The following is a 19,250-nucleotide window of genomic DNA, read 5'->3' as shown; positions in this document are numbered from 1 at the left end:
TAGGGAAACTGAGAACAAAATTTTAAGTGACTTCTCTAGGTTCTCACAGTAGGTCAACAACATTTCATGTTAGAACACAGCTTCCTTGATTTGAGATTTACAGTCTTGCCATTATGTGGTCTTCTTTCCCGGAGAGTTCAGTAGTGTTGTCTTCTGTAAATCAAGTACTGCTCAGAAAGAGCAGTAATACTTTCTTTGAAAATGCTTCCTGTCTTCACTGTTGAAACAATGAGTGTGTGTGGGCTAAAGGGTCCAAGAGAGGAGGTGATTTGGGTCACTTCCCACCTAAAGCACCCTAGCCAGGCTCCTGTGATGTCCCTGCACTGACGGACAAGAGCAGACATTTGTCCCTCTCTCTATACACTCAGTCTCCAGCAGGCAAGATGATGCATTTCACCTTCTCCACTTGCATCAGTTGAGAAGCAGTCAGATCACTTTCTCTAAGCCTTTAGAGCTCACTTCAAGCAAAAGGGATAGCAAGCATAATTTTCATTATTCAATATTAGAATGAGTTTGAGAACGATGTTCCCAAAAAAAATATGCGTAGTGTAGGGGAAAGGGACCTGGGGGTGTTGGTGGACAGCAGGATGACCATGAGCCAGCACTGTGCCCTTGTGGCCAAGAAGGCCAATGGCATCCTGGGGTGTATCAGAAGGGATGTGGTTAGTAGGTCGAGAGAGGTTCTCCTCCCCCTCTACTCTGCCCTGGTGAGACCGCATCTGGAATATTGCGTCCAGTTCTGGGCCCCTCAGTTCAAGAAGGACAGGGAACTGCTAGAGAGAGTCCAGCGTAGGGCTACAAAGATGATTAAGGGAGTGGAGCATCTCCCTTATGTGGAAAGGCTGAGGGAGCTGGGTCTCTTTAGTTTGTAGAAGAGGAGACTGAGGGGTGACCTCATTAATGTTTATAAATATATAAAGGGTGAGTGTCACGAGGATGGAGCCAGACTCTTCTTGGTGACAAACAATGATAAGACAAGGGGTAACGGACACAAACTGGAACACAGGAGGTTCCACTTAAATTTGAGAAGAAACTTCTTCTCAGTGAGGGTGACAGAGCACTGGAACAGGCTGCCCAGAGAGGTTGTGGAGTCTCCTTCTCTGGAGACATTCAAAACCCGCCTGGACACCTTCCTGTGCAACCTCATCTAGGTGTTCCTTCTCCAGCAGGGGGATTGGACTAGATGATCTTTTGAGGTCCCTTCCAATCCCTAACGTTCTGTGATTCTGTGATTCTGTGATGTGGGGGGCTGAAACCAAAACAAAGAACTGAAGTCTTACATGTCTTCATCTGTACCCCAGAACACATTGGATTCTTTTTCTTTGGTCTCTTCAGTGACTGTCTCTGAAAGAAAGATGCAAATAGCTGATCATATTGTATCTCTGTAATGGTACAAATAATTCAGTTCAGGGCATGTCGAGGCTTCTCTGCCCTCCTTAATGAAGGCAATGGCAAGCCCTCTCAACAACTGCTGCAGTATGGCCACACTGGCAGCACTCGAGAGGATGTAATTGAAAATGCTGGTATGAGATCCACAGTGTAAAGTTCCACCAAACAACTCAATCAACAACATACTCTGGTACTGAAAAAAAAGGAATTATATTTATCCCCTTGATATCCTTGCTGCTGTCAGATAGACCAGAACTTCAACAATATTTCTGAAAAATAACTAGATACTTCCTTTCATGGGCATCATTCAAATTAACAGCTAAGTGCGGACAGCCAAGATTAATCTGTCCATTAACAGCTCAAAACAAAACTGTTGCTCAGATTTTTGTAGGAGTTGCATTGGAGTCAAAAACCTCTGATGATTTTACTCTATGCCTGTGGTATAAATTAAGTTTCAGAAATATAGCATCTGCAGAAGTTATATTCTGCCTAAATATTAACTTTGAAGCATGTAAGATCTTGGGAAAGAGCTGAAAACAATGTATTAATTATATAGATAATAGAAGTAATGCTTTTGCTCCCAAAGTTTTGGGACTATGACTGGCATTCTGCTAAATGGATTTTTATCTTTTACCATTCTTCTCACCATCTCTTGTTATGTCTCTGCAGAGCTACAAGCAACCATCCGCTTTTATAGTTACGCAGCATCCCTTACCAAATACTGTCAAAGATTTCTGGAGGCTGGTCCTAGATTATCACTGCACTTCAATAGTTATGCTGAACGATGTCGATCCAGCACAAGTAAGTCCAGAAAACTGCTCCATTCACCAGAGGAGTGCTAGTGCCTGAGCATTTCAGCATATGTGCGCTTCGGAAGAGCTTTAGGATGTAATTAGTTTTATAAAACAACATTAAATACTAACACACTAAAAAATTGATTTGTAGCTTGCAGATACACATAGGAAAAGAGAAATAAATCAGACCATCAGCAGCTTCTGCACCAAAATGTTAATGCACACACACATAAGTGCAGGCGCCTATAATTTATTCTGATAAGAAAACATGCTTTGGGAAGAGCTGCTAAAAACCAAAAATGATGGTTGTAAAATACTGACTCCTGTCTGAAACACGGTAATAATAGCCAAAAGTCATGGACAGAAGCCAACAGCTATTCATTAGCTTGCCTGACACAGGTCAGTGACCTTGGTCTGCTTAGCAGGGGGTAGGTGTTCCCAGTGTGAAAATCTTTGCTATGCGTGGCACAAAATGACATTGTTAGCGAGCAGATAGGAGCTAAACAAGATTGGCGAACTAAGCATCCTTCAGAAGAGAAAGCAGGGCAACAAAACGTATGGGGGGAATGTAATTACTTTACAAAAGAGTTGTGCATGCTGTACATGTTCTTTAGAAAATTGGAAAACCGTACCTACTGGTTTGGCAATTTAATCACGAGCATTAATCACCAGGCGTCCTAGAGCCTGGCTCGCAACTGTGCAATTCCAAGTTCTTACATAGATATAATTTCCTTGGTTCCAACAAACTGCACTAGACATCTGCTGGAATAACATGGTGGTAATCTGGATTCTTAATATGTAAATATTTGTTAATTATTGGTTAAGAGCAATTGGGTTTTTTTTATAGCAGACTGCGTGTCACTTTTATATGATCAAGAATCTTCTTAGCTTTGTTGAGAATTACACATTCTTTGTAAAATGTTTCCTCATTTCTCTTTAACATGAAGAATTTGTTTTTCAAACATACTAATCTTCAGTTTTGTCTTTCAAAGGAATGTGTAGAAATTCCACACACTGTTTTAAAGTCTGAATTTCTGATTCCAAGCCCTCAACTGTCTACAGGGAGAAAAAATAGAAATGAAAGGCAAAACTTTTATTCATGAGTCTAAGATTATTTTCTGAATCAATAAAGAAAGACTCAAGGGAGTCAGACTGTTAGGGACTGCTGAACAGAGTATTTTTAATTTGTGGGCTGTGTTTTGAATTTACAACAGTGCATGGCCATTTCGAGCATTTATTAGCCTCACAGGCTTTTAAAAGCTATTGGGATACACAGTTAATGCACCTGCCTCTGCAGTGTGTTAAACCTTTTCCTTCTAATGTGAGCAACAATCTTTTCATTTGGAATAAATCTCAACATCCTCAGAGCGAACAGAAGTGGAGGGAGGGCAGAGCTTATTAAAAACATGCATTACATTCAGTTTTATTAATAATTACTCTTATTGTTATTTATGTATATATGGAGTGTTTACAGTTCTGTTTAGATATTACAATTTATGTGGATTGTTATGCTCCATTGGGAAATGAAATTCAACCTTTCACAGTGACTCTGACTTAAAGAGAGTCGCTAGCATCACATGCATGCAAAATGCGCAGACCTAAATGCGTTTTGTTTCTTTAGAATGTGAAAATCTTGGCTTCCTAAAAGAGCTCCAGCAAACAGCTCTGCTTATTATCATTTAAGCATTTTTCAAAGATCTGTTAGAACGGTATTCCTATGTATCTGAAAGATGTGTACTAAACTGTGCACATGTTAAATGATCTGAGCACTGGCATTTGCATTAGCTGTATGCATGTCAGTATTGTATTTTGCTATCCTGTACGCTAGCATATTTCATAATAAAAATTTGTGTAAGATTTAGACAATATTTAGAAAGTAATTTGCTCAGCAGACCGAATCATGTGGGGGGTTTGAAATAAATGAAAATGTATTTTCCTACTCGAAATTTCTGGTTTTAACTTGTTAAAGTGAACTCCTGCAAATCAGACCCTGCTTCTCTTTTTAATTGATGTAGTCGATGATTATGTTTTCCTAAAATGTAGTCCTCTCTAAACGGCTTTGTTGAGGAATAAGTGTTATAAGAAATGCAAAACAACATCTGGAGTAAATGTGATTTGTCAGCTCAGCTCTGGATCACCAACAGCAATGCAGCAGAATGAAGACCACAGCTGTTTTACTGAATGAAAGTTCCAAATATGACATCAATGCTTCTGCAAGCAAACAAAATTTCACGAGTTCACACTTAATTTTGGTGAATGCTTGCGAAAGCTACATGCTCGAACTGCTCTAAATATCCCTGAAAAAAAAATCATTAGGATTTTTATGGAAAAAATGGACAAGCAGAGCCTAGCTTCAAAAACCTTGCAAAATGTTGATTTAATCTTTGAAGTTTTAACACAGATGATAATTGGTTCCTGGATTAAGCCATCGTGATATTATGATACACTAAAACCGTGCAAGATAATGGTAATATTACTTTGTGATCTTTAGATACCTAGAAATAATGTTTTCTGAGCACCAAAGAAAGCATAATTACTATTTTCAGGTGGCATTCACAAGATGAAATTGAGTGGTTGTTGAAAATTTAAAGCAATGCTGATATTAGCTGATACCATCCGTCACGAGTGAAACAGATGTGAAATTAAGTCCTGAGTTTTGAGAATTGATGCACCCTTCACAGTTTAAAGCATGCATTCTGTTGTAGCTTGAATCATTACCAACTTCTCAGGGCAGTTGGAGATACCAGGCCTTTAGGCTTCACACTGTCTCTGAGATATGGTAAAATTTGACAGCATCCCCTTGCCTTGTCATAATGTATGGCAGAATTGACGTTGAGTGTCAGAAATGTCTTACTCCAAATACCAGAGGATGATGAGTGCAGTGGAAAGCAATAGCACATCCAGTTACATGAAAAGGCATTTGTTTAAACTTGTACCGTGTAAGTAAAAGCAGAGCGCTCAAAAATGGTAGAGGATGGGGCACTGTGTATTTCATAAAGATACTGTGTGAGAATTTCAACAAAAACGTAGCACAAATGAAAAATCTAGGAAAGTATATTGGGGCAGCATGAAATTCAAAGTGATTAACTGTGTTCTTTTGTGTTTGTGGTCTTCTATAGCTGTGTCCTCAGTACTGGCCAGAAAATGGAGTACACCGACACGGTCCTATTCAGGTGGAGTTTGTATCAGCTGATTTAGAAGAAGACATAATCAGCCGGATATTCCGAATTTATAATGCAGCCAGGGTAAGGACGTTATTTGCAAAACAGTTCTGTCTCAATAGATTAGTTGACTTTACTCAAATCACAAAAGTGGAAGTTAAACTCACATAAAACCCTTCTCATTTTTCAGCTTATTTATTTGAAAGCAATGGTGCAATACTGAGTCACACCATAATCAATGAGAAAAACGCCTTCTATGCGTAATTAAAGTAAAAAGTATTTTAATGCATATCTCAAGTGTGGTAAATGCAAATGAAATAAATGCAGTATTCAGATTGTATGGTAGCCAAGAAATGCCGAAATCAGTGCTGTTTTCATCAGTTTCAAATTAGCTGTCTTGCATATTTGTATCATGCATTATGTGAAGAAAGCTGTGCACCAATACTAGGCATGTTTTATCCATACCAGTCCAAAGCTTTTTGTGAAGATCCTGTCACACTAACCACATTTCATAATATATGTAAGCACTTCAGGGGGACAAGTGCGTTCACATATCCAGCTTTTATGCTCCCATAAAGTTGACAGAAGACTAAACTAGGCATGTCTTTCAAGATGAGCGGGAAAAAAGATTTTGCCACAGACCAGGCATCTCTTCCCATCCAGATGGAGGGAGCTGGTATCAATCACCGAAGAGTCATAGCGAGGAATAAGCAGCACTCCCTGCCGAAAGAAGTTTGGAACTGCCCTGAGATCCAGTAGCCTTCAGGACAGTGAAAGGGCCCAAAAACATGTTAATACCCAGACAGGGAAGCAGACTGTAAGCTTCAAGATATTTCTTCAGTCCTATGAAGGCCTTACATTTGCACTAAATGTGACAACATAAAAACAGGCTCTCCAGCAGCGTTATTGTGAGCTTTAGCAGGTGCTGGGTCTGGCTGATGTGCTTTGAGAAGGGGGGCTGTCAGCTGAAAGAAACTGGCCAGGAAATCAGTAGATTCCAAATTTTGACATAAAGCAGACAAAACTCACTGAAGAACATATCTAATGCTGCATCCACTTTGGTTTATTCCTTTGTCTTGTTAATCTCATATCCTCTCTGTTACCTCTTACTCTAGAGAAAAATTAGTAGTGTCAACATTTCGATGTGTTGCTCATTTTAAAAGTGGCACTAAAATGCCCTCACTTTGCACAGAAATGAAGGTGGCAAATCCTAAACTATAAAAACAGTTTTCATGTGTGTGTTTATTATGCCCTTTTCAAAGGACTGCAATTTTCTGCCACTAACACTTGTTCTATGCTCCTTTTTTATTTTAAATCACCATAAAGCAACTGTTCAGTAACGTTTCACCAGAGGGGTTCTGACTGCTGCAGTAGCACACAATAAAATAAAATGTAGTCAGATTTTTTATAAGCCAGAAAAATCCGAGAGTTTTGTTTGGTTTTGTAAATGCTTCCTGCTTCAAAATATCTTGAGAGGTTTTGACCTTTCTTGTAAAATAAGACAGAAGCATGCGAACATTCTTCCAAATGCTGAAGTATATGAAAAAAGGTATATAATTGAAGTCGTGTTGCAGCTCCCGCTTTGCTACCAAGTTCCTGCTATGATATTAATTAATTATTTGATTGATCCTGCAGCTGTACCATTGTTCTATTCTGATCTATTTGTATAGCACTCCATTTGAAACCTCTTGTTCTAATAACTGTTGGAAATTAAAAGTCGTAACACCTCAAGGGCAGTTGAAATTACATCAGTAGTTTGTCAGCAGTGATCTGCCTGAACGACTTTCCTCATTGATGCAAATAGCTAAATTATGCACCAAAAAAAAAAAAAGCTGTTACTTTTTCCTGCTTGTTGTCTGAATCTCTACAGCCCCAAGATGGATATCGGATGGTGCAGCAGTTCCAGTTCCTGGGCTGGCCCATGTACCGAGACACTCCAGTCTCTAAACGCTCCTTCTTGAAGCTCATCCGCCAAGTGGAGAAGTGGCAGGAAGAATACAACGGGGGAGAGGGACGCACAGTTGTACATTGCTTGTAAGTACTCAAAACAGAAGAGAGAAAGTATGTGAAGAGCTTTACAGAATTTGTGCCACATTTTAAAAGATTAGCACAGAGGTGAAGAGGTATTCATCTGATCTGGGACTGAATAAATGGAGAACAGAGTTTCCCTCTCTGTCCATTGGTAGAACGATGTGAAAAGATGATGTGTACAAGTTAACTCTATTTTATATAAAGACATCCAGTGACTTTTGCAAATAGAAATGTGTATATTTATTCCAAGTAATCAAAGTTGTACCTTCAGATCAATGTACTGTTTATTTCTACAGGTAAGGACTGTAGAAGTTAGTAGCATTGGAATAAGTGATTCTTCTTCTAGATGATAAAGCACAGAAGTATAAGTGGTGCCACAGACCTGTTATGATGTTGCTTTAATTGCCCTACCTTTCTCTAATAAAAGTATATATTTTTGTCCTCCTATGACTTTTGTGCTCCACTGGTGCAGGCTCTCATCCACTCTGCCACCATCCTCATTTTGATATGGCTGAATACTTGCGCATGCTGTTTGCCCTCAGCAGTAGCCAATCTTTTGAGAGCAAGTCATCAGTGCTTGCAGTTGTGTCCATCTTCCTCTAAACATCTGCTGAAAGCTGCTGCCATGATGGAGAGGGGACATGCTGATGGGAAAAGCACACGCTAACATGCTTTTAGAAGTTGGGACCCAAAAGTAGACAATAACTTCATGAAGTTTGGTTTGCAGTTACTGAATGTTAGAACTATGGAGGAAAATCTAAGAGTGTATTAATAATTCCCACTATCACTGACCTTGAACAAGTCATTGCTCTTCAGTTTCCCCATCTGTAGAATGGGGATAATAATACTTTCATCAAAAGAGCATTGTGCAGTGTGATTAATTAATGTTTTGAGATCTTTAGCTGAAAAGACCCTTTTGAAGTGCAAATTACTGCTATCTCTGAGGTGGCTGATGATATTAAATAGTTGTACAACATCACACATGCGTCACTTCCAGGCAGTAAGGAAAGAAAAAGCTCTAATATAATCCTTTTAAATTACTTTATTTTAATTAAAATTCTCAAAGAGTCCCACAATATCAGGCAATGTTTTGGCAGCAGAGAGCATTCTTTTCATACTGCCTGGATGTGACAGATGTGCGACGTTGTAGCTTCCTTTGAAAATCAACCATTTGCGAAGCTGGTTTGAAAGACCCGCTACCTAACTAGTCTGCCCTCTGGTAATTATGAAGGTTTATTATTTTCGGTGAAGCGCAGCCTAAAGATTCTGATTAGAATAGCTGTAGAAATAATAGGGTTTCCAGAAAGAAAGAGATTCTCTTCGAGATTAAAAATAACTGGGGATGAAGTGTTATTAAATACCGTATTTGATCATGCGTATGAAGATTTGTGCCTGGCTTCTTTGTTAGCAAGTCACTTCGGGTTCTCATCCTCTGATACTGTGGGTGGAGGGGGAACGGATCGGCTTTTAAAAGCAGTCATTGCTGGCCCCTCTGCCTGCTGCCAGGGAGCAAACACATCAGGCAGGGGAATGGCGCAGCACCACCTAGTGCCACGCTAAAGGTGGAGCCACCAGAAGGGCTCATGCACACGAGACTTGTGGTGCTTTTGCTCTTCCTCTGAAACGCCTTTGGGTCCAGGAGGAAAGCACTGGGATTTGGAAGAAAAGAACTCAAAGCTCCGTTTTGTCTATAACATTTCCAGGCCTGATGCTCGTTGCAACCTCATGCATGTACAGTGCAAAGGAGTCCTAAATGGGTGTTGAACTGAATCTAAAAGTACCTTGGCCTTATTTGAGCATCTTCTTTGTGCTGTCTCAAGTGTTCACTGAAGGGTGGTGAAAATTCAGCTGTACAATTCCCACCAGGCTTTCTGCCTACTCAATTCTGATTCATAGCTTTGAGATCTTTCAGCCCATTAATCCCAATTAAAAATCGTGTTCTGCCTAGAGTTTGGCAGCCTTTGGGGGCAGGAATGTTCTGTGGTTTCTCCCTACTGGAACTCATGCCTTATGGTGCCGATGCTGTACGAATTTGTAGCATAAAGTCAATTGTAACTTAGCCATTTTATCACTTTTATCCTAGGAATGGAGGTGGCCGCAGTGGGACATTTTGTGCAATCAGTATTGTTTGTGAAATGCTCCGACATCAGAGGGCTGTTGACGTATTCCATGCTGTGAAGACACTGAGGAATAATAAGCCTAACATGGTGGACCTTCTGGTATGAGCTTTTTAACTGCACCACTAAATAGAAAATGTTCCTTTTTCTCAGAAGACTCAGTAAGATTTCTAGGACTTGCAGTGGGAGTTGTTCACAAAGCAAGCAAGTCATTTTCAAAGGGGGTAATGAAGTCACTTCACTTGTAAGAGTATTTTTACACTGCTTTCTTCCCAAGGAGACTTTGTCTCTGTTCATTTGAATTTTTTAAGAGTTTTAAACTTCCAGCCGAACATCCTTATTAATTTTCTTTTCTAGCAGGCTGAGCCAAGTGGAGAGCAGCCCTTGCATGGTAGAAATAATAGTTATGTAAAATGAAATGCCAGATTTTCAAATTATATATTTTATAAATAGCTTAATCGCCTAATATTTATCAAAGCCATGAATTTCAGTTTGACATCCAGAATATTGCATTTAATTATGGTTGCTCTATCTCATAGAAAGATTAAAGAAGTTCAGAAACAAGGGGCCACGTGCAATTATTTTCCTAGAGAGTGTTTTATGAGCTTTAAAAAAAAAATGGAGAATTGCTGAAGTGCCAGCTGCTATGCCAGAAAAGCTGCAGAACAGCTTAAACCAGCAGGTTCTTACACTCCAGTGTGTAGTTCTGTACTTGGAGATGGGTGTAGCGTGATACCCTATTCTGAAGCCTGGCCTATAAAAGATACTATTTTACAACATCCTGCTATAGAGGTGGCTGCTTAAGAGGCAGCTGTATTCGATTTAGCATCACAGGCAGGAGGAAGCAGCATCTGGGCAGCTTCAGGGATGCTAAACCAATCTGAGCTAATTTTGCAAGCTCTGGTTAAACAAATTTGCATCATATTTCAACATCTTTTCCACAGAGTGCCCAGGGTGAGGCAGGAGGCATCTCACAGAGCTGGTCCTGCCTCTTGTAATTTTAGGAGAGATTTCCCCCCCCCCCCTCAGATGAGCTACTGGGATCTGGGTGTGAAACACACTGGAGAATGGGCAGAAAGCAGGAATTTCTGTTGGGAAGAGTGAGGCATTCAGGCTCAAGTGTAGATGAGTCTCCACCACATGTATCACTGCGCCTCATCTGTCCCACAGAAGAACATCTCCCACAACTTCCTCCATCGCAGTGCTCTCATTTGTCCTAACCTGTGAAGTCTCAGAGTCTCCCCTAGGCCCTGCTCTGGACAGGCCCATGGGAAAAAGCCAGATGTTGCAGCTGTGCAAAGCCAGGAGCACCACAGGGCCATGACGCAGCAGTGTGGAGCTGTGGATCTTGTATCAGTGAGAAACTGTCAAGCTTTCGTAGTGGTGGGAGGGAGCAGCTTGGTTGCTCCTCTTCCTCTAGTTTATATTCTCAGGAGGAGAATCCTCATGCTGAGAACCATACATTTTTATTTCCTAGATATTAAGAAAAATGTCCTACTTCTTCATTCAGATAGTATGGTTTGGACAGAGATTTGGCAGGCCTGCTGTTTGTCGTTCTCCCAGAGCTTAAGTCCACAGAACTCACTGATCTCTTATTCATTCACTTTATAGAAATAAAAAGAAAATTACCAGTGTGAAGATGTACAGTTAAAGAAAATGCTCTCGATAAATTCCCATTTGTGACAGTTCTCCAGGTATAGATTTGTCAGGCAGCTGTCCCCATTTTTCAGCAGAGACTTTTTTTGGTCAAAAGCTATATATATTATTTTAAAATATAAAAATAGCTTTTAGTAAATTGAGGATGGTATTGAGAATGTCTGGATGGCATTGAGAGGCCTTGTAAGGCCTTTCATTAGGAGGTTTCAAAGCACTTATGAAGGAGATCAGTATTATTTTCCATATCTTACAGACAGGAAGGAAGGCAGGGAATGATCCGGATTTTTCCCATTATCATGTAATCCACTGACAAAGTAGATTTAGAACCACATCTCTTCAGTCTTGGTCTGCTGCTTTGTAGGAACAAATATTTGAATTAGCAAGGTTTCAATTTCTGTGTTGATTGGTTCATGGTAAAAGGGAATTGGGACACTTGAGTTCTTTTCCTGATCCTGTTACTGACTTTATCCTCTATGACCTTTCTTGCATTAATGTGCCTTTGCCTCAGTTTCTGTATCTGAAAAATGAGAACAAAAATATTCATCTACCTTTGTAAAATGCTGTTGTAAAAGTTGAAATGCTCAGAAATACAACAGTACTTCACAAAAATAGTTTAAAGGCTGCTTTACCAATACGTGTTATGCACTTTCTGACTAGATGAAGGGCAATCTTTACAGTCCATACTTAGAGATTCATCTCTTAATTTCATTGAAACCTTTGGTTTTCCTGCAAGTGTAAAAATCTGAATGCCACATCCATTCAATACAGAAATCTATTGAATTTTTCAGTCAGCATACAAAAGTAACACATGATATTACAAAATGTCTGTTAAAGAATGCCTAAAGCATTTTATGATAAATGTTATTGGACCTACCAATAGGTGTCCTAGAAAATAAAATATAAATATACCTCTCTGAAGGTAGCTAACATAAAGAGACTTTTAATATCCACCATCAAGTGAATAATAAAAATGTACAAAGGACACACATGAGTGAACACAGTGGGAAATAATATATGTCTGTTCTTTAAGACAGGTATTCAGTTTACCAAAAATGACAGTTATTCTGCTGGATCAGTAAATCAGCATAAAATGAGCATGGATAAATGGAAATGGATGAGTGGCTGAACTCTTGTTTCGATCTGTTATGTAGTTATAGAATGATTTTCATTTATTTAGAAACATATATGCAATAAAAGCAGAAAAGGAATAATTTACATAACACTCTTTTCTTCCCTTTCTTCTTTTTTATTCTTTTCTTATTCTGAAGAAGACAGAAGCAGTTTATAGAACCCTGCAGGATCTTAAAACTGCACATTCAACTCATACATAACTTGGGTGATACATGCACCTAAGAGTTGTTCCCTTTTGACATGACAGCTCTCAACAGAAGAACTTAAAAGTTGTCCATGCTTGTTAATGGCTTTTTGATGGTTGTAATATTGTTTGGTCTCTTATATGTTGATGTAGACTCTTTTCTCACCTAAAATGTGACCCAAAATCAGAAGTACAGGCCAAAAAAGTTATTCCTTTAAAATGTTTGCTTCGATGAAAAGGAGAATGAATCTGAAGTGTAATTGTAATGTTCCTACCTGTGATGTTAGGAAGGTGAAGGCTTCAGTGCAGTCAGCTAGTTAAGTCTGTTGTTGTTCCTATGTGATAGTACATGCTTAGTTATTTTTTTATTAATTGTTGGAAGTGCATAAGAGAAAGAGGCATTTCAGTGGCAGGAATAGTCATAAAACTGGCACGTATTTCCAAACTGAAATTTTAGAAGCCAAAGCCCTTGGATTCAGGGAACCCGCACCTACTATTTATTTCAGCTTTTTTCTTTGTAGTATTGTTAAATATTGCAAGTAGCCAGAATGAAAACAGAAGGGAGATACGTGTGTACACACAAAACTCTGAAGTCACCAGTGACTGCATCATGTAAAGTTCCGCATCACCATTACTTGCTAAAAATTAATTGGAATTAATCCAGTTAATTTAGCTCAGGTCTGGTCTCAGAGGCCTGTTGCACTGGAAGAGGACAGTATTTTGGCGTGCATTTGGGCTGCGTATAGAGCAGGAACAGTAGTCAGCTCTTGCCCTGAAAGGTAGCAAGTGTATGAACAACTTTAAAATAAAAGTTACAGTCTGGGAAGTACTGGACACTGGGTCTATTTTAAGATAAAATTGCTCCAAGGAGCAATTTCAAGGACTCCAATTCTGGTAAAGTGCTACATGAGCATTGTGACAGGTGACAGATGACAGAAGGGTTGCAAATCAATTTGCTTATATGTAGTCAATTCTTCTCATACAATTGCATTAGAGCAGCTAAATACGCTTATAATATGAGCTGCACCATAAGTTAATCTATGTAGTCACTATTGTCTGGTTAATATAAAGATTTTCTTATGTGAATATAAATTGTATTTGCAAACTGGTTCCCATTGACAACAGCTGATAGTAAATAAATTTAACAGAAGAGAAATATCGATCCCCTTAATTAAGTTCCTTCAATAACTGACTTCGTGGTTTTTCTTTTGATTTTTCAGGATCAATACAAATTCTGCTATGAAGTGGCTTTAGAATACTTGAATTCTGGCTGATTGCATAAGCAGCACAAAGTTCCTCCATTCACCACCACATACAAAGCAAGTCACTTCATGATATCTGTGTAAATGAGATGAAGACTTCTCAGTGTTATGCTTATACTGCTTTGTATAATTGGCTCTTTTTAAGAGCCCGAAAAGATGTTTATAAAACTGCTTGCACTGCCCATTTTCCACTATAATGCCGCTGCTTGACTCCCATATGAACATACACCAAACCACATGGCAGTTGTTGAACACTGTATTCATACATAGCCATCGATGTGGTGAAGCAGCATAGTCCTCTGGTAAATAAGAGAGCACAATTATATTCTTATGAAGGAATTTGTACTTTTCTGTTATATTTCGTTGCCTGTGATTCTCAGTTATTGTCACAGCCTAGTGTACATTTCTGTTCTGTGGAGAATGCTGTCTGGCATTTTGATAATATATGATTTTAGTTATGTTTGTATTCTAACACGTGCATAATAAATGAATCATATGTAGCTTATCTGAACTAATGGAAAGACATGTACCAAATCATGTTAACTTTGTTGAGTTGTAATTTCTATCCACTTTGTACCATTTCAGAGAGAGAATCTTGATAGAAGTGCAGTTAGAAAATGCAAAATACAGGATGCTCAGATTAATATATCCAAAGCTTTTTCATTTGTTTATATTGTAAATATTTTTTGATTTCATCAAATTATTTATTCATTAAAATGATTTTTTTGTGAAGCACAGTGAGTGACAATCATTTTTATTAAACCCTGGAAATGCTTACTGTATGATAGTGTAAACATTTGTTTACCTTGTATGGATTCTCAGCTCAATAAATAATTACATACATGATAAAATCTTGTTTAATTTAATATCTCTTGGCATCTGGGTGCCTTCAGCTAAGCCTCTTTTCAGATTAATTCTTGTAAATACTGAGCTACCTCCAGAGCGTGTTTGCTGAGTGGTCCAGTGTTGATCCAGCCAATATCTAGATGTGCCATGCCATGCCAGAGGTGAACTGTATGTTTCGAGATGCACGTGCGCAAATGCAGCACCTGAAAATTGCCCTGCTGGGTTTGCAGTACTTGGTCTGATCACAGCATTCCTCTGCAGCCCTGGGCGTGCCCTGCCCATCACTCTGTGTCTGCTGCTGCAAAAGGGGTGATGGTGCCTTTGTTTTTGGGAAGAACAACTGCTGTGAGGGGCAGTAATTCCTCGTGTTAAAGGCACCAGCACCAGAATGACTCGGGGAGGTTTACAAGTGAGTTAATCTGCTCTCTTACTAGGGCTGCTACCAGTACTGCCAATGGACAGGTTTATGCCATTAAAGCTCTTCTCTGTCCTGAGAGCGGCTGCACTGCATTTCCACAGCATTTGGATGGTTTCCCTTTCTCCCCGGCTCTCACGGGTGTCTGAACGGGCTGGGACTTGCCTCGGGCGCAGGAAGCACAGCAACAAAGCAGAAAGAATGGGGAATGAGGCAGCAAGGGCTTGCTGCACTATCCACTGGAGCTGCAGACCCAGGAGTGTCAAGGGGACACTGCAGACAGCAACTGCTCAATACTGAACCCTTCCAAAGCAATATGGGATACCCAATGCAAGGAAGCGGCAGCCTGCACAGTATTTCAGCTCTTAAAAAGATCCTTTTAATGTGCTAGCCATCTGGAATGGGTACAGTATCTATATAAATGTATCAGTCAACTTGTTTTGAGCACCTCTAAATCTAAAAGATCCAGCCTGGACAGATTGACTCACAGCTTGTCAACCACCAGTTCAAAACCACTGCAAAACTCAGATCTGAAGACATGAGGATATGCTTCCTCTGCATCTGAAAAGCATCTCTTTTAAAATGGCTTTAAAACATAGCTGGCAGATACCAGCCATTGCTATAAATTGCACAGAGGTACTGAAGAGCTGAAGAAAAACCCCAGCCCAGAGAAGAGTGATGGTCCTTGGATAAACCCTGTAGCAATTCAGCCTGTTGCAGAATAAGCTCTGATGCAATTGGAGACCTTAGTGTTTGTTAGGAAACAAAATCCTAACCTCTAACATCATATTCCTCACAACCAGCTTTGCAGACCAGGTATGCCAGCCAAGCATGCTTCATTGCAGTAATTTTGGGACACTAAAAGGTTGGCATCCGTGATCTATTTATTGAAGTACGAATTCAGTCCTGGAAGTCTCCAGTATTTCCTGATGCTTTCAAGAAGTGTAAGTAAGACAGATAAGTGTGCTGAAGGAACCCTAGGACAGAAGGTGACACAGGCAACGTGATCCCACATGTGAATGAGATTTATTGAAATGCAGCAAGAATCACGGCAATCTCTCCTAAGGACAGAGACTGCCAGACATTTTTTTCAGCCGCTGTACTCTTGCAGACATACTTTGCACAGGTAGATCTTGAGGGATGGGGGAGAAGGGGAAGGAGAAGAGAAGGAGAGAGCTCAGCAATGTTTCTTATTGTTTTACTGATACTACTTTTTTTTTTTGGTCTTCTGACATAGGCACCGTCAAACCTGTGTTACAGAGTCTGTGTGATGTTGTCCCAAAGGCATTCTGTGAACTACAGTGCCTTAAAACTGGAACCAGCTAAAGAAAGCTCAGCAAGCAGCTTTGTGTCCTCACTCTCATACTACAGCTCTCAATCAGTACAAATGATAGAGAAATCCAGGCTTAGGCAAAACAATATTTAGGCAAGAAGAAAAAGAACAGATGAGGACTACAGGAGTTAGGAATAGAGAAAATGAAAGGAATCAGGAGTAGAAAGAAGAGATGAATGTTGGAGGGCAGGTATACAAGAAGCAGCACGGAGCTAATTAAAGTTACCCGGAGGGTGGCATTTTAGAGGAGACAACAGAAAGAAAACAGCAGTGACAGCGATTTTAAGTGTTAATAAACCAAATTCCCCTTTCAGAAGAAAGTTACACATTTATAGGCCCAGCACAGCTGCAGAACCTACAGAGACATCAGTCGTAGTTTGGGAGGAACAGAGGAAGAGATGTTTTCTTCAATCCCCAGTATATAAGAAGTACATAAATGAATAGTGATACTTTAAATGGTTAGCGATATGTATCACCCAACTCATCATCTCTCTGGGACCTGAGGTAGATGAATTTTGCTAAGCTATTCTGAAAGAGCAGCAATGGGGATGGTGAGAGAGGTGATTGCATGCAGGTAATCTGTATCTTTTTTAACAGCAATGCTCCTAACAGTTTTATGGGCTGCTTTATCAGCAAAATGAGTCTGTCACTGACAGGGTAGCTACACAGAGTACTTACCTAAAGCTTAAGGACTACATATAGTAAGATTAAAAAAATAAAACATAAAGAAAACTTCCTACCCAGCTGAATGCAGTGTGGCTCAAACGGGTCTCCGTGCCACACAGACTTCATCTGAGGGTGCTATGCAGCATCGAGACCACCTTCGCTTTGTATTTCTCCTTCATCTGGTTAGGGCTCATCTTCAACATCTGTGAAGTATTCACTTCTCATTTCACTGTATGTGAGTGTTCCCCCAGGTCAAACTGCCCACCATATGTGCCCCTTCTCAGTCAACACTGGCCCTGTAATAATGTGTAGCAAAGAGTCAAATAGATTTTTTCTTCTTTGAGGTGTGGCAATGAAGATAAATCAGCACTTCCAGCAGCAGCTATTCCAGGCAGCTCCCTTCAGAGAGGCCTGGAGGGGCTGTAATGGCAGTAGCAAACCTAAAGCCCCTTGACGTTACTCACTTAAAAACACTCACAGCAGGAGTAGCTTCTGAGTCTCCTTTCCCTTGTGGTTATTTTGTGTCTTCCCTCTCCCACACCCCCACAGTCAAGAGTGACCAAAGGAAAGTAAGTGATTCGAAAGTTTACTTGAGGTTTTACAGGGTCATTAGTTTTCTGATTCAATGGTAATTTGACTGCTCTGCCTCCTAGATTAACTTCTCCAAGTAGTTGTGCATTCGTCTCCAGAAAGAGCGAGGTAGGTAGGCAGGTCACTGTAACAGAATGATTCGTCATACCATTTTACATTTATTGTTGGGTTTACCCTTATTTTATCAACTTGGAGCCTTGGACTACAAAATCTCATGCAGCCCATATCTGATGCCAGACACTCAAATTATTGAAAAAAAAAATAAAATTAGGAATAAAAGAAAAATGTACAGCTTAGTTCTGTTGTTTGCTTCTTGTTAGGGAAGCCACCGACCACCATCATTTTTGGGGCAGAGTACCAGCAAAACCCAAAAGACCATGTGAAAAATAATGCTGTTTCTATTGGATCTCATTTGTTTGTTTGCTTGTTTCATCGCCCAGACCTTGTCTACATGGTGAAATTATAAGATGATGGGTGCATTTGCATTGCCTCAGCCATTCACATGCTCTGCCTGCAGGAGCTTTCCATACACCACTGGCACAAGGCACCGCTGCTCACCTTCAACATCCTAGCCCACTTTAATCAAGGAAGCTTTCCAAAGCCTTGTCACCCCAGGATTGTGTATAACCTGCCCCATGAGCCTCCAACCCACTTCCTTCCCAGCCCTGTCATCGCGGCATATGATGCTCTTTCTGGATAATATGACTTTAGGTGGAAAGGAGATGTGAGGCTGGAAAAGGATGGGGTCTATAAACACCCCACCATGATTCTGTTTAATATTGTCAAAGCATGGAAAAGGTGGGCTTTGACAATGAAGAGTGAGAGCGATGCTTTCTGTAGCTTGTCTCAGGGAATGTGTCAGCGGAGATTAATATCTCATGGTTACTGACAGTCTTTCCAAGCTGTGGTATTTTTACTCCTGAAACTCTTCTATTGACATCTTTTCGGTAGCAGGTAGATGCCTTTTAATTGTATTTTTATAGTCGTGATATTTCTAGTAATTGAGGATTTTGTGAAGATGTGCTCAGGGGGCATAAGTCTCATTGATGCTAGACATACATTAATACTGCTGCCAGGCCTGAGTAAATGCAATCAAAACTCCTAGTCTTTCAAATATTTACATTAGTATCATGTTATCTAGTCCTACTTGTGCAAAAAATGTCAATCCAACACACACATATTTTGCATCTGAGCTCACCAGTGCTTGTATGTTTCACGTCACGATGCTGTACTGGGTCTGGCTGGGATGAAGTTAGTTTTCTTTGTAGCAGCCCATATGGTGCCGTGTTTTGGAGTTGTGACTGAAACAGTGTTGCCAACACATCAACATTTTAGCTACTGCTGATCAACGTTTGCACAGCATCGAGGCCTTCTCTGTTTTTCACTCTGCCTCTGCCCTAAAGTGTGGGCTGCGGGTGGTCAAGAAGTTGGGAAGGGACACAACTGGGACAGCTGAGCTCCACACTTGGCAACAAAATAGGAGCTGGAAGCCATTTCTAGGAGACCAGCAGGGCATTGGACTGCTTGTGGGAGGTGGTGGGTGAAAGTCTTTGCATCATTTGTTTGGGGGTTTGTTTTTCCCTTTACTTCTTCCTCTTCACTTATTAAACTCTCTTTATCTCAACTCACAAGTTTCCATGGTTTTGTGTTTCCTATTCTCTTCCCCATCCCACA

General features: G+C 40.1%; 1 protein-coding gene across 1 annotated transcript in view; it reads left to right on the top strand.

The window, feature by feature from the left end:
• Positions 1–14,576, top strand: part of LOC104537056 (receptor-type tyrosine-protein phosphatase mu) — a gene marked incomplete at its 5' end in the record, with an annotated part of 34,810 nt that extends 20,234 nt beyond the window's left edge. The window contains 5 exons of the mRNA XM_010179833.1: positions 2,059–2,190; positions 5,303–5,428; positions 7,215–7,378; positions 9,459–9,594; positions 13,684–14,576. Coding sequence (XP_010178135.1) covers positions 2,059–2,190; positions 5,303–5,428; positions 7,215–7,378; positions 9,459–9,594; positions 13,684–13,737 — 612 coding nt within the window. The remainder of the gene's footprint in view (positions 1–2,058; positions 2,191–5,302; positions 5,429–7,214; positions 7,379–9,458; positions 9,595–13,683) is intronic.
• Between the last annotated feature and the right edge of the window lie 4,674 nt (positions 14,577–19,250).

This window comes from Mesitornis unicolor, unplaced genomic scaffold (genome assembly GCF_000695765.1).
Source record: "Mesitornis unicolor isolate BGI_N332 unplaced genomic scaffold, ASM69576v1 scaffold46902, whole genome shotgun sequence".
NCBI lineage: Eukaryota > Metazoa > Chordata > Aves > Mesitornithiformes > Mesitornithidae > Mesitornis > Mesitornis unicolor.
This window is presented reverse-complemented; position numbering and strand designations above follow the sequence as displayed.